We start from the raw sequence: 13,782 nt of genomic DNA on the forward strand, positions 1-13,782 counted from the left end.
CAATCAAGTAATTATTCTTTCCTTGATTAACAAAGGTCTAAATTTATTCAATAACTTAGGGAAAAAAGAATGATCTCAATGATCAGGTAATCAGTTCAAAGGGCAGTGAAAACTTCATAAACTTCTAGTAGGTAGGATAAAATGTCTCAAAAAACAAAATATTTCATAGGCTACCAACTCATATTGCCACTAAATTTAAGGTCCGTAATTACATGTAAAACTATATTCAGACACTTAAGTGAAACAATTGCTTTTAATATTTCTCGGAGTAAATAAATATCAGAAATGTCACAAATTTAAAAGATGACCAAGATGGGTACCATGAATGCATTTTAGGAAGCCAGCTATTATTAAATATTTTAACTTCCTATATATCCAAATATTTAATTTGGGCATCTTTCTACTTTAGTTGAGTACTGCTTTTTAATACTGCCTTAGGCAATGTCATAACTTGGACAACTAAAATTACTTTACTTCTCTCGAGAGATGCAGGGTACTAACAGAATGACTATGTTGGCAAGGAATTGTTGGTATAGTTTCCCTGAATCACTCTGGGAAACAATGGCACTTGGCCTCAAAAACTAAACCCTATTAGGCTTCACTGTAGTGGTTTGAGTGAGGATTTTATGTAACTCCATTGCCCAATTAAATCACATCCTCTTTCCACTTAAAAAGTTAATTTCTCTATATCCCAATAATACAAAATGCTAGAACCCAAAAAGCCAAGAAATCTTTATAAGTCATCTTACATAAATCCTGTTGGTTTGGTTAATAAATACTTTGGAAAGCAACTTGGAATTATACTAAGAAAGTGACTAAAATTTCTATAGCCATTTATGTTGCCCTCCAATATCTCACTGGTAAGCATATCACCATCTCTTTGTCCCCAAGAAAATCAACAATAAAAACTAAAAGCCCCATACATACCAAAATATTTACAGGAGCAAGTTTTATATAGCAAACTAGAACTGAAAGCCAAAATTAATACCTATCAATTGATGAAAGGCTCACCAAACTGTGACTAAAATAACAAAATCAGCACACCATAAGAAACAATCAATAAGAACATAATATTGGGAAGACTTTTAAGAACTGATGGCAAAGTAATTAGAATCAGAAAAATAATATATACTATGATGATATAAATATAAGTGGAAAGAATAACACTAAATACTATGAAATTGAAATAGCTAAATTTGGCCCAAAAAGAAAAGATATGAAAATGCACTTCCCAACCTTCTTTGAAGAGGTAGGAGACTATAAGGGTGTGACAGCTAAGGCTAAAGTGTTGACTAGTTTTATTGTTGTGTAATACAAATTTTCCCCCCTCTTTTTCCTTTGTTTGCAATAGGACATGGGTGCCTGAAAGGGGAGAAAGACACTGGGAAATAAAGATGACAAAACAAATCAATAAATATTTTAAAGAAAAATCAGGTACTAATACAAATGTTCTGCCAAACCAGGCAAGGTTGAACTTGCACTGAATATGACCATGTGTAATATAACTCTAAAATATTTTTATAAAATGGCAGTGAAGGTTTTCAAGTCAACCTTAACTTTAAAAACAAGTTTTTCTAAGTTGTACCATTCATTCAACAGGCTTCCTGTTGCTCCCAAAGCTTGATAATAAGAGAAATTATAGGTAAATTGTTACTTTTATAAAGTCAATAATTCAGTTGTTATTGTATTACCTGAGTGGAGTTAGAGAGTTGGTTTTTCCACGGCTCCTCTGCGCTGCTGGTCAGGTTTGTGCGGTTATGAGGTAGAGTGAGTGCGTTTCGCTGCAGGTAAGGCACGTTTCCATTACTTCCACTTCCTGTTATGTGATTATTGCCTATCAAAATAGTGTCTGTACTACCCAGCGTTCTTGCTGTACTGCAGGGAACTGGGCCTGCTGGAAAAGGTCCATTTGCCAAAGGCTGTCCAGGGCAGGCTGGACGGATTCCAGACTGAGTGACATTAGGCACTCTGGTTAGAGCAACTTGTGGTTGCTGACCAGAGACAGAGTTTGTAGGCAGTGATGAGTCAGCAGTTGGCCCATTGGGAATTCCAGTAGCTCGTACCTGTGCAACTCCTGTTTGTCTCATCTACAGGAAAAAGATAAAAAAGATAATTACTAATGTGACTCAAAAGAAAAGTGTTAATATATAGTCAAGATATGATGAATCTATTATGCTTATCTCTTTGAGCTAAAAACATGCATATAATTATAAAAAACATTTTTTTTTTAAATCAAGCTTTCTAGTACAATAGATCAAAGGTTTTTCTTATATGCTGAATATTTTATTGATTAGAGAACTAGGAGGAAAAAAGGTTTTTTCCTCCAGTTTAAAAAAAAAAAGGAACAAATCAAGTAATTATCAAAGCCATATAAATGTCAAAAGTATCTTTATCAGTAGTAGCATTCAATTGTCTTTCCTTCTACCACTTGATTATACTTTAACTAAAATGTAAAATTAAGAATGTCAGATGTTGGGGTAGAGGATTAGGGAGAGGAAAGTGATGCTAATAAATGTAAATGATACAGCACAAATATTTCTAATACCATAAAGTACATAAAGTTATGTGGTTCTGGTAATTTAAGTGGACATGAAACAGCATTTAAGATCATTTCCAACTTTAAAAAATGAAAAAGAATACTTTATAAATCCTAAAGAATCACTTTTAATACATACCTGCTGATGTTGTTGCATCAAAACAAACTGACTCTCCAGTTGTTCCAGCATTAGTTTCTGTGCTGGATTTAAATTATTTCTATTTGCACGAAGCTGTTCCAAGTGCTACAAAAGGACAAACGGAAAAGAGAAACCAAAAGTTAAAATTCACGTGTACCCAATATAAAATGTTTATCACACTAATATATAGAATAAAAAACCAGAGAACTTTCAGCCATTCAAAATATTAAAACTGCATGACATGTGGTCTCCTTGGCTTCCAATTTAACCACTGCTATAAATTTAATGTTTGATTTGCGGTATATAATCTCCTGACCTCAGCTTCTTTAACTGTGAGATGAGGGTACAAACTATGTGCATCTTTTAAAATTCTTCCAACTCTACAATTCTATTATTAAAAGTATTACTAGATTTAATCATTTGAAGAAAGCAGTAATCACACATTATGGTTACATGTTAAAATCTACCATTTTCTTTTACTCACAAATAATGCAAACGAACCATTCTATCCATAGATATCTATGATCTAAAAAATTCCAAACAATATGAAACATTCTCTTATTTTTAAATATTTTATTCTAGGTACCCTGAAAGCCCCCACATGATTTTATTCATTTAACCTTTTTATAGGCTTTGATGAGATAAATGAGACTATTCAGTGTATGTACCTATCTTCTACAAGAACCTAGATTGAGAGTTGGGAGATCTTTGAGACAATCTATTCTCATCCCTCATTTTCAGGTAAGAAAATTTACAGGTAATCCTTTGAAAGTGTCTGGTTGCCTTCTAAATTTCTAAATTAATGCAAAAATTTCAAGATAAATCCAACAAAATTCTTGAAAAAATTTTTCCAGTTTATTGGAAAACAATTAAAATTTTGTATATTTTCTCTCTTAATCACTAGAGATAGCTCAATTTAAATATCATAGGCTTAATTGTAATGTAACACTTAAAGAGCAGTATTTTCTTAAAAGCAGTTTACTTATTGTATTTTTCTCGTCAAATTTCAGACATGCTGGGCTTTAGAGTTCCAGTATACTTAAACCATAATGATAAAATGAATACCATGTCTAGTGTTGTATAATAATGACGTATGTCTATTCTAATTCCCTTTAGCGCTGACTCCAGGTTTTGCTATTATCATAAAAGTAAAGGGAGAAAAAACCCTGTTGGAGTCAACATATCAAGCACAAAGAAATCAAAACTTTTATCTTACATTGGGTAATGTAATAAGAGAAAATCTCCTGTAATTCAATGAATGTAAAATTAGTAATGGTTTTATATTTTCACAGCATCTGTATTGTGTACTAGGAGCTTGATTCTACCTATGTCTACTCTCATTTTCTACCAAGATAAGCCAAAAATAAACAGATGATATAGACATAAAACATGTAAACATTCCAGTTTTTTATTGTAATAGCAAGTTATAATACTTATGATATATACTAGGAGCTTGATTCTGCCTATGTCTACTCTCATTTTCTACCAAGATAAGCCAAAAATAAACAGATGATATAGACATAAAACATGTAAACATTCCAGTTTTTTACTGTAATAGCAAGTTATAATACTTATGATGTACTTTATGTATCTTATTTAATTTAATCATTATGGCAAATGCCGAAGGTAGGCAATTACATTTACAGCTGAGAAAACAGACTTAAGGAAGCTGAAATAAACTTTCCCAAGGTCATGAAGTTAATAACTGTCAGTCCAGTCTCAAACTCAGGCCTTCTGATTCCACACACAAAGTCGTTTCAGTTAAATCTTATTGGTATTTGAGATACATGATGAATTACTGAAACTGGGTTTATTTTCAAGGGAAGGGTAAATTTTCCAGTAATATAATTTTTGGATAACCTAAAACAAAACAATAATCTTCTAAAACTTAAAACACTCTTTTCCTGGTATACATACCTGTAATTTCTGTGGTGTCAAGCACCATGAATGAACTTGTTGTTGTGCTGGAGGATGTGACACTGTATGGCCACTACTCCAGGTATTGGAAGTATTCTGAAGAAAACATGTTAAAATGTTAAAAAGTTTAAAGTATGTGGCAGTTAGCCCATAAAACAGTAACTAATGGGGAATAAATGACAATGAATAGGAATAAAATACTGCAGTTTTATCTATGAAATAATTTTAAAATACCAAATTCTTTCAAAAGTAACATTAAATGATTAATTTGAGAAGTTAATACTAAACTTGGGAGAGGGGAAATCATTAATAGTATATATAAACATATTGATTCTTTAAACCCACCCTCACACACCCCCACCCTCAAATTATAAAGCAAATGATTCCTTTTTTAAAAAGCATGCTGTCATTTAGACCCAACATTTTTTTTTTTACTTCAGTACTACTGGAAAGTGATGGTGAAAAGCGTTTTAAAATCTTAGCAGCAGGGAAATGAATAAAATGGCCTGATGCATGTAATCTGATTTCTAGCTTTATTTACTATGATGCTAGGATTTCATGATGAAATACAGTGTTTAAAATGTATAATTATCAGAGAAACTCAAACCTTTCACTCCCTGATGTCCACAAGTATAAAATCTAGAACATTTGATGTTGCAATTTCAAAATCTTCGTGCATTTTGGGCCTGTTTTTGGATTGGGGTTTTCTAGTTCTCTAGAATATATACCTTTGTTGGACTAGATGTTCTTTTCCTCTTGGCAGGACTGGACAGGTCATCTACTTGGCTAGAAGGAATCATGTGTAGTGGCAAGGATTGCTGTGAAATTGGTGTTTGACTGAGGCCTAATACAGGTTCAGTATTTGGATGATGAGGTTTACAAGCCTAAGAATCACAGAAGGAAGACAAAAATATGGTTCTATATACTCTTAATTCTTTCCTTCAAATTAAAAACTTTTATAAGCTGCATAATTTTCAAAGCTATGTGGACATAGCTGATTACAATGATTGAAAAATCAAAATCAAATGAATTATCAGTGGAGGAATGTGTACCTTCCTTGGGATTTAATTTTTTTTTTTTTTAATAATATAATCACTGCAGCATTTCTATTTGAGAAATCTCTCTCAAAATCATGAAAATCCACAAAGGTTCTAAATTGGTACCCCAAATTTCTCCCACATTATAGGGAGTATTACCTTGATCTAGAATCCCTTTGTAATTAAATCAAAAGGCTTTTTTATTATCAAGAAAGCCAGTCCTGCGCTTAGTAAAATAAGCTTGACCACTAAAGATTGAAATAACCCTTCAAGCTGGGCACCTGCAGAATATAACCCAACTTCTCACCTGCTGTGCTGTGTTCATGGCACCCTGCCTGGAGGTAAGCTCTGCGGGAATTGGTAGGCTCCATGCCTCCTCAATACTAGGAAGTAATTTAGTTTTATTCTGTAGACTACCTTGTGGAAGGTTACACAACTGAGCCTAGGAAAAATTATGTAAAAAGCAAATTTAACACAAGCCTACTTTAGTAAGAGCAAGTCCACTAAATCTTCCTAAATGCTGTAGCTAATTATGTTTTAAAGAAAATAGATTCTAAATTTGGGGTTTTAGAAAGATGCTAAGGATAAAGAGGGTAACCAGAATATAAACCTTTGTGAGAATCAGAACAAAGTTGAGCTCTCATAATTATTATCTTATGAAACTTCAAGCAAGAGTGAAAGACAGTGTTTGTGTTCTTTCTCTAAAATGCTATGGAAACTTAAAAATGTAGACAATACATAGAAAAAAAAGTTATGTAAATCAATATGCATCAACTGAGTAAATGTGCAAAAGAGCATATTAGAAATACTTTATATCTCACTTAAAATGAAAAATAAAACAATACTGCAAGCTATGATATGTATACAAAGTATGGAAACAGATCATAAACACCATGACACAACTAGACAAACTTGCCAGCCATCCACCCTCTTCCTGCCTGCTGTGTCATGGGCAAAAATATCTCTTTGTAAATGCTATTTAAATTTTACCTGTAAATACTTAATCCGTGCTGCAAGTGCAGAGGTATTACTACAATTTTTGCTCCTAGTTGCATTTAAGTAGCATTTAATGGCATCCTGAGGCTGGTTACAGGACTCATACAGAGTGCCTAGGTCCATCCAGGCTGCAGCATGGCCATGGTCCAATTGTACAGCACATATATAAGCCTGTAAAGCATCCATAGGCTGATTTTGCTGTTGGTATAGCACACTATTTAAAAAGAAAAACAAAAAACAAAAAACAACAAGAAAAAAAGAAATAGAGAAGAAAGGATTAAATATCATAAAAGAGGATATTAAGCCCAAAAAGATATACAGCTTGTGGTAAAAGATGAAAAGATCTTTGTTTAAATACATACAGAATTATATTACTTATCTTATACAATGTCTTACCCTATTGAACACCACGTATCTGCACTTGCTTCTGATTTATCAATTGACTGCCTATAAGATATAAAGGCATCCTGAACTTTTCCAATACTTGAATAGCACCTGAGAGGGATGGGAGGAGGGGGGAAAAAAATCAAGAATACTTTATTACTATAATATAAAATTCTTCAACTATTCTAAGGAGGTGTTTTATGTTATTGAAGTATAAAAGAACATTTCTTTTTTTAAGATGCATTTTTATTAACTAATATTTCAACATTATATTTAGTTTGAGTAAAAAATACAGCAGTCTATCTTTAAACAATGCATGGGTTGAATAAATATGCTGCATTTAGAAATTGTCAAAGCCTAAATACTGTAACACCACAACATTCCGTAATGAAGACAAAACAACCTGGTTTTAGTATTACATTAAAGCATACAGTTATAAACAAAAAGAAATGACACAGGTAATATTGATCTAAACAAGGCAAGTTATAAATTATAATGTGGTTCCCCATGGAAAAACAAACTAAAAAGAAGCTTTTTAATTTTTAGGTAACAAAAGATTCTAGGAAGTATTTTTTTGAATTAAAAAAAACCCCTATAAAATTTAAATCATGAATTATAAAATCATAAAAATGAAAAATTTGAAAATGGACTTGCCTTCAAATTTTTAAGATAATCTACAATGCATGATGAAACATTATTTTCAGTGGATCTATATTCACTGCCATCAGTGGAGGAAACAATTTAAAGTAAAATAACTTTTTAATTCTTACCAAAAAGTTTTCATATGTATAGTGTCTTTCCAATGTGGGATTCCTTAGATTTTTTCCCCCCATTTTATGAGTACCAAGGTAGCACTTGGGATGTCTACTCTTATTCTCTGCTTTCACATTATTAGCTTACCTAACTTTTGTAATCATAGATTTTTGCAAAGATATCCCCTTATCACTTGGTTCTAGGGTTCCATCAAGCTCAGGAAGACTGCAGGATCATTAAAATAACTAAACCCATTGGAAGAAAACCAAAGTAGATTAAGAAATGTTTATTGTGCAGACTTTTATCTACAGTTAAATGATCAACCTATACAATGTATCTACAATGAAATAGACCAAGTTGTCTTTGGGAAATCACAGTGATTTATGATAACAATGATCTTTTTGCTGGTGAAAAAAGCCCATCTTGTTAATAATTTGTGGCAAATGATGATTTCTAAGACTTAGCTTCAGATCACACCACAGGTCAAAGGGAGAGAGTATGAACTGGCTATAAAATCATACTAGGAAGCAATTACACAGAAGAGGTATAAATATCACTATGGAATAGATAATATTAAAAAGACGACAATTTCGAAAAACAATGCTTGTCACATATTGATCAAGAGATAACCGATGAACTGTCTATGTTCTCAAGGGTATTGTATGTCAATAACAGCAGAGGAAGACCGCCAAACATACTGGGTAGGGGAAGATGTGTAGATTTTATTGAAAGGTCATATCCAAGTCACAACAGATTAAGATGTCAATGGAATGAGATCTGCATAATACCCATTAGTTGAGATCAGATTTCATTTAAATAACCTTTATCCCCTTCTGGAGTAACTTAAAAAATGATCTGTCATTGCTTTTAAAATTGTATAATATAACAGATTTCTTTAGTCCATCTAGCTGGTCTTCCCAACTCAGTCTTAACTGTGATATAAATTTCTTCAAATATGTATGAGAAACTGGAATTGAATCCAAATGTTCCACTGCCATACAAAATAACTAACAGGTCTTTAGAGAAACACTAAACATTTGTCCTATTTAAACAGAGAGAGAGAGAGAGAGAGAGAGAGAGAGAGAGAGAGAGAGAGAGAAGAGACGAGACTATAGTCCTCTTAATTCTTTATAATTCTGAATATTTTATGAGATACCTAGGATCACTTGATTCTAACACCAAGTTTACTAAATATTTTAGTATTCAATTTTCTAAATACTTCCCCCCATTGCTTTGAAGTGGGAATAATAACATATAATTTTAAGTTCAAATTCTAAGTATTGTTTTATATTTTAATTTTTCCCTATATGGCAAGGAGGTAAAATCTTCACTGGTCTAATTCCTAAGTTCTTTGAATCACTTAGTTGTGGTAATTGCTCTATACAGTTTTGCAATAAATGATAATAATCAAGGTTTGCTTGATTAAAAGGCAATCTTTGCCTTTTAACACTTTCTTGTACTGATTATTCATCTAAATAAGATTAGGTGGAAAGGTTTCCAATTAGATGAATAAACTTTGGGTCTTTATCTTTTCTTGTAATTTGATGTTTATTTTGACTTGTGTTCTACTTGTTCTTTGTTCTAGCTTATGGCTTCATTACACAGTTTTCTATCAATTTCAATGGGGGGGGGGGGGGAGAAGAGAAAGGGAATGAGGCTGGGGAGAATAGCTGGGGGAGGTTAGGTAGTCACCTGTACAGGGGCTTCTAATTTGTTTAAAAAAAAAAAAACTGACAATATAAAATGTGAAGTTTTAATGGAGTCATCAAGGTTTTGACCTTTCTCATTTCAAAAATTTGATTCAACAACATTTTTCTTTTATTCTTCTTTGTTTCAACTTTCTCATTTAAATCCATGACTATCAAAGTGCACTTTTCACTTGTTTTGAAATATTTTGTCAAATTATTTTTCTACCTTTTCATCCTCTCCAACAGATGTAGGCTCATAAGCTATGATTATCTTCATGGTAGTCTCTTTGATTATACCCATCATGAGCACTATAAGAAGAAATGATGAAGTATCCATGAAAAGATTTTTATTATTGCCTTTGGATGCACAACGAAAACAACTCTTATCAACTCCATAGTTTCATATTCCAAAGAGTTTGCAAACCATTCCACCATTTAGAGGCAAAATGCTTTTGTCTTTTGCTTTACTTTTTTCTGGGAATATCAATAATGTTGTTCATTTGTATAAAGAGCATGTCAATGTGTTGGTAGGAATTGGACAAAAAGTTCATATTTAAATACCAACATTTATAGATGCTCTAACCATCATTTTATAAATGGCCAACATTTTAAAATGTTATAAAAGGTTTGCTCTTTAACATTCTTTACCAAGTCTCTGTTCTACCACTTTAATTCCATGCTTCTTTCTCATCTTCTTTTTTCTGGGTTTTTGTGAATAGTCTGTGTTGTCCTTTTTCACTTCCAATCAGTCTGTGTTCACTGTCCATATCACACTCACCAATTATAGAGATACAGTCTCTTATCTATTTACACCTAATGATCCCATTAATTCCCAGGGGCTTAATGACCACTTCTATACATATGATTACACAGATCTATATTTTCAGTCCTACTGTTTTGCGCTCCAATACAGTACACTATCCTTTGGACAACTTCATTCAGCTAATGAAATAAAAAGAATTTATTAAGCATACAATATATGTGAGGTACTATGCTAAAAATGCTAGGGATTCAAAGAAAGACAAAAATCTAAATCAGAATTCATCTTTCTCTCAGAACTCCTCTTCTGAACTATAATATGAAATATGAAATATTCTAGTCTCCCAGTTTTGCAAATTATTTGCATTATTCTTATTACTGACATCATACTTTCTCATATTTCCCATTAGTTGCAAAATTTTGTCCTATTCTTTTCCTTACATCTCTTATATCTGCTTTCTTCTCACTACTTACATAGCTAGTAACAAAATGCACTCTTCATTTTCTCCTTGGAATGTTACAATGATAGCTACATTGGTCTTCTGGCTTCAAATATTTCTCCTTTTCCAACTATACTACACACAGCTGCAAAACTTATTTTTTTCATAATCACAGGTACTACCCCAGGCATTTCCAAATGAAATAGATGTCTTATAGGTTATTATGTCCATTAGAATAAAACATATACTCCTCTATTTAGTTTTTAAAGTACTTTCTTATAAACTAACTTTCCAAATTATGTATTCATGCCTTGTGTTCCCATATATTAGAATCTAACAAAAAAGGAGTGAGAAAAGTAATTTCTCTAAGGTTTCAATTATGTGAATGGGAAAACTAGTAAAGAAAAAATAAAGTCATAAGAGAAAACTGATTTTGGAAGTTAGATTAGTTTTATTTTAAAATACAGTAAAGTGATGATAGTACTTTCAAGTAGAACTGTTAGGTAATTGGAAAGGAAAGATTGGAGTTAAGGAATATTCATTGATATAAATTGCTATCTACAAGTTACTAAGGTCGAACTGATATCTGCTTACAAAATAGAAAATATTCAAATTTTGTTAATGCATAAGAAAAATTAAGGGGAATAATGAGGGGAAAGAGAAAAGCAGGTCATAATTGAAAAGGTTTGAATTCTCAAAAAGAAACATGTATTTTACTTGATAGGTGACTGGAACAGACTGATTAACTTTGGGGGTGGGGGATGGAGGGGTGGCAAGAGAATGCAGAATATAAAGTTCCACTTTAAGATGATTAATCTGGTAATTGCACATAAATTAGATTCTAGCCATAGTCAAGAAGAGTTGGGAGAGTAATACAACAATCTAGCCAAGTTGTAATGGTGGGCTAGAATTAAAGAGAAAAGGTCAAAAAATAACAAGGCAGATGTGATAGATTTTTACTATTGAGAAATGAAAGGCATTAAAATGTTTATTAATTGTGAAGAAAAGAGAGGGAAAGGTAAATAAAATATCCTAATTTTTGAGGGTGTTGGTTCCATTAAGAGAAATGTGAATTTTGCTACAAAATACAAACATGGAGTAAAATCTACTATTAATATGAAAATTATAATATGAACTCCAAAAACCAAAAAGAAACACGATATTCAATGGGGATACACTAGCAGCTTTCTCAATGAATCATAAAAATATTGGTGTTCTCACATTACTAAATTGATGTACAGCTCTAGAAATGCTAGTAACAGCAAGAAAACAAAAGTTTCAAGCTAAAAGGAGATAAAATGATCCCTCTGTTTACTGATGACAGGATGGTTCACTTAAAATGAATCTAACTTTTACTAAATTTACTAAAAAAGAATCAGAAATCAAAACTAAAGTATATAAAAACTTTAGCAACGATACAAAATAAACCAATAAAAATAAAACATTACTTCTATATGAGGATAACAAAATATCTAAAGTGAATAATATAAAAAGAAATTCCAATAAAAAGAATGATGGATGCATAAAATAATTGGTAATCAATCCAACTTTCAAAGCATATTCAATGTTTATGCAAATTCAACCATAGTTCTCTTTAATGTTTGGAAAAATAATCAGCGCGTATCAATGGGCTAAGCCAATGTAATAAAAGTTAAATGCCAACAAAGTTAGTTTGCTTGATATTGTATTATTAACATTAAAACATATCAAAGGGATATTTTACAAAAACCAATAAAATAATATCAAAATTTATTTGAGGGAAAAAAAAAAAACTGGACAAAATTAAATACTTGGGGAAAAAACTTCCATGATAAAAACCACTGTGAAAATTGGAAACCGTTCTGGGAGAAATTAAGCTTAAACCTTACATACATCAAGTTTAACAGTATAATCTAAATAAATACATGACTTTAGCACTAAAAAGTACAACATAAAAGAATTTAAGAGGGGCAACTAGATAGTGCAGTAGATAGAGTGCCAGCCCTGAAGTCAGGAGGACTTGAGTTCAAATCTGGCTTCAGACACAACCCTGGGCAAGTTACATAATCCAATTGCTTCAGCAAAAAAAATACACAGACACGCACACACAGACACACACACACACACACACACACACACACTGAAGAGTAAATGGCAGGGAGTAAAGTATAAGAGGACTGGGAAGTTATAAAAGGTTTTGAATGTCAAACAGGATTTTGTATTTTAGGAAAACCACTTTGGTGGCTAAATAGAGGATGGACTGGTTGAGAGACTTAACTTGAAACAGGCAAACTGGCCTAAAGGCTACCGAAAAAATAAAGACAGGAAGGGAAGAGAGGGACAGGGGAAGAGAGAGGGGGAGAGAAAGAAAGGTGGGGAAGGTATATTTGAGAAGTTCTTCAGATAGTAAGATGTTTGGGATGACATCAGGTTTAGTGACTGAGAGACACTGCCCTCTAAATTAATAGGGAAGGTAAGAAGGAGAAGCCTTTTAAAAGGAAAGATAATGAATTTAGCTTTTTACGAGTTAAGTTTAAGGTATCTATTGGACATACAGTCTGAGATATGTCAGAAACATAGTGGGAAAATGGAAATTAGAAGTCAGAAAGGTGGGATAGGTGGATTTCAAAACTGTCAGGATGGAGATGTAATTATATTCATGGCAACTGATGAGATTCATGAAAACTAGTGAAATACTAGAGAGGAAGAAAAGGTTCCAAAACAGAACCTAAGTTTACCAAGTGAAGAAAGACTAAGTTTCTGCATGAATAAAATTAATGTCTCTCATTCTGATGTTTTTAAATAAAATTAATGTCTCCACTCTGATGTTTTTAATCTAACAATTTTTAAAATGTTAGTTTAAAAGATAGGACAATCAGAAGAGAGTGGTACTCACAAAACTGTGAAGGAATGACATGCTACTACTCAAAACTTCAAGTCTTCTAATTTTAAAATGTATGCAATTTTCTTACCTATCTGAAAATTTTCTGATTATATGAATGATATTCACAATTTCCAATTACAATTTTAAAGCTAAAATCTCTAACAGTACATATAATTGTCAAATAGCAGTCTATGACTTGAGGAGGAAAAATGAAAAGTAAAACAATTTTTCAGATAAAAAAAAGAATAGCTTTGTGAATAATTGAACTGT

At 32.1% G+C, this 13,782-nt stretch overlaps 1 protein-coding gene across 9 annotated transcripts in view; it reads right to left on the reverse strand.

The window, feature by feature from the left end:
* The window catches only part of KDM6A (lysine demethylase 6A), a 241,436-nt gene that overhangs the window by 45,732 nt on the left and 181,922 nt on the right, over positions 1-13,782 (reverse strand). For 3 of the 9 annotated variants that reach the window (XM_031959372.1, XM_031959366.1, XM_031959374.1), the window contains 7 exons: positions 7,022-7,120; positions 6,620-6,839; positions 5,937-6,071; positions 5,321-5,476; positions 4,593-4,688; positions 2,676-2,780; positions 1,692-2,087 (listed from right to left, as the gene is read on the reverse strand). In XM_031959372.1, the coding sequence (XP_031815232.1) occupies positions 1,692-2,087; positions 2,676-2,780; positions 4,593-4,688; positions 5,321-5,476; positions 5,937-6,071; positions 6,620-6,839; positions 7,022-7,120 (1,207 nt within the window). The remainder of the gene's footprint in view (positions 1-1,691; positions 2,088-2,675; positions 2,781-4,592; positions 4,689-5,320; positions 5,477-5,936; positions 6,072-6,619; positions 6,840-7,021; positions 7,121-13,782) is intronic. The other 6 variants (XM_031959375.1, XM_031959369.1, XM_031959370.1 and 3 more) reach the window with 3 other exon arrangements.

This window comes from Sarcophilus harrisii, chromosome 3 (assembly GCF_902635505.1).
Source record: "Sarcophilus harrisii chromosome 3, mSarHar1.11, whole genome shotgun sequence".
NCBI lineage: Eukaryota > Metazoa > Chordata > Mammalia > Dasyuromorphia > Dasyuridae > Sarcophilus > Sarcophilus harrisii.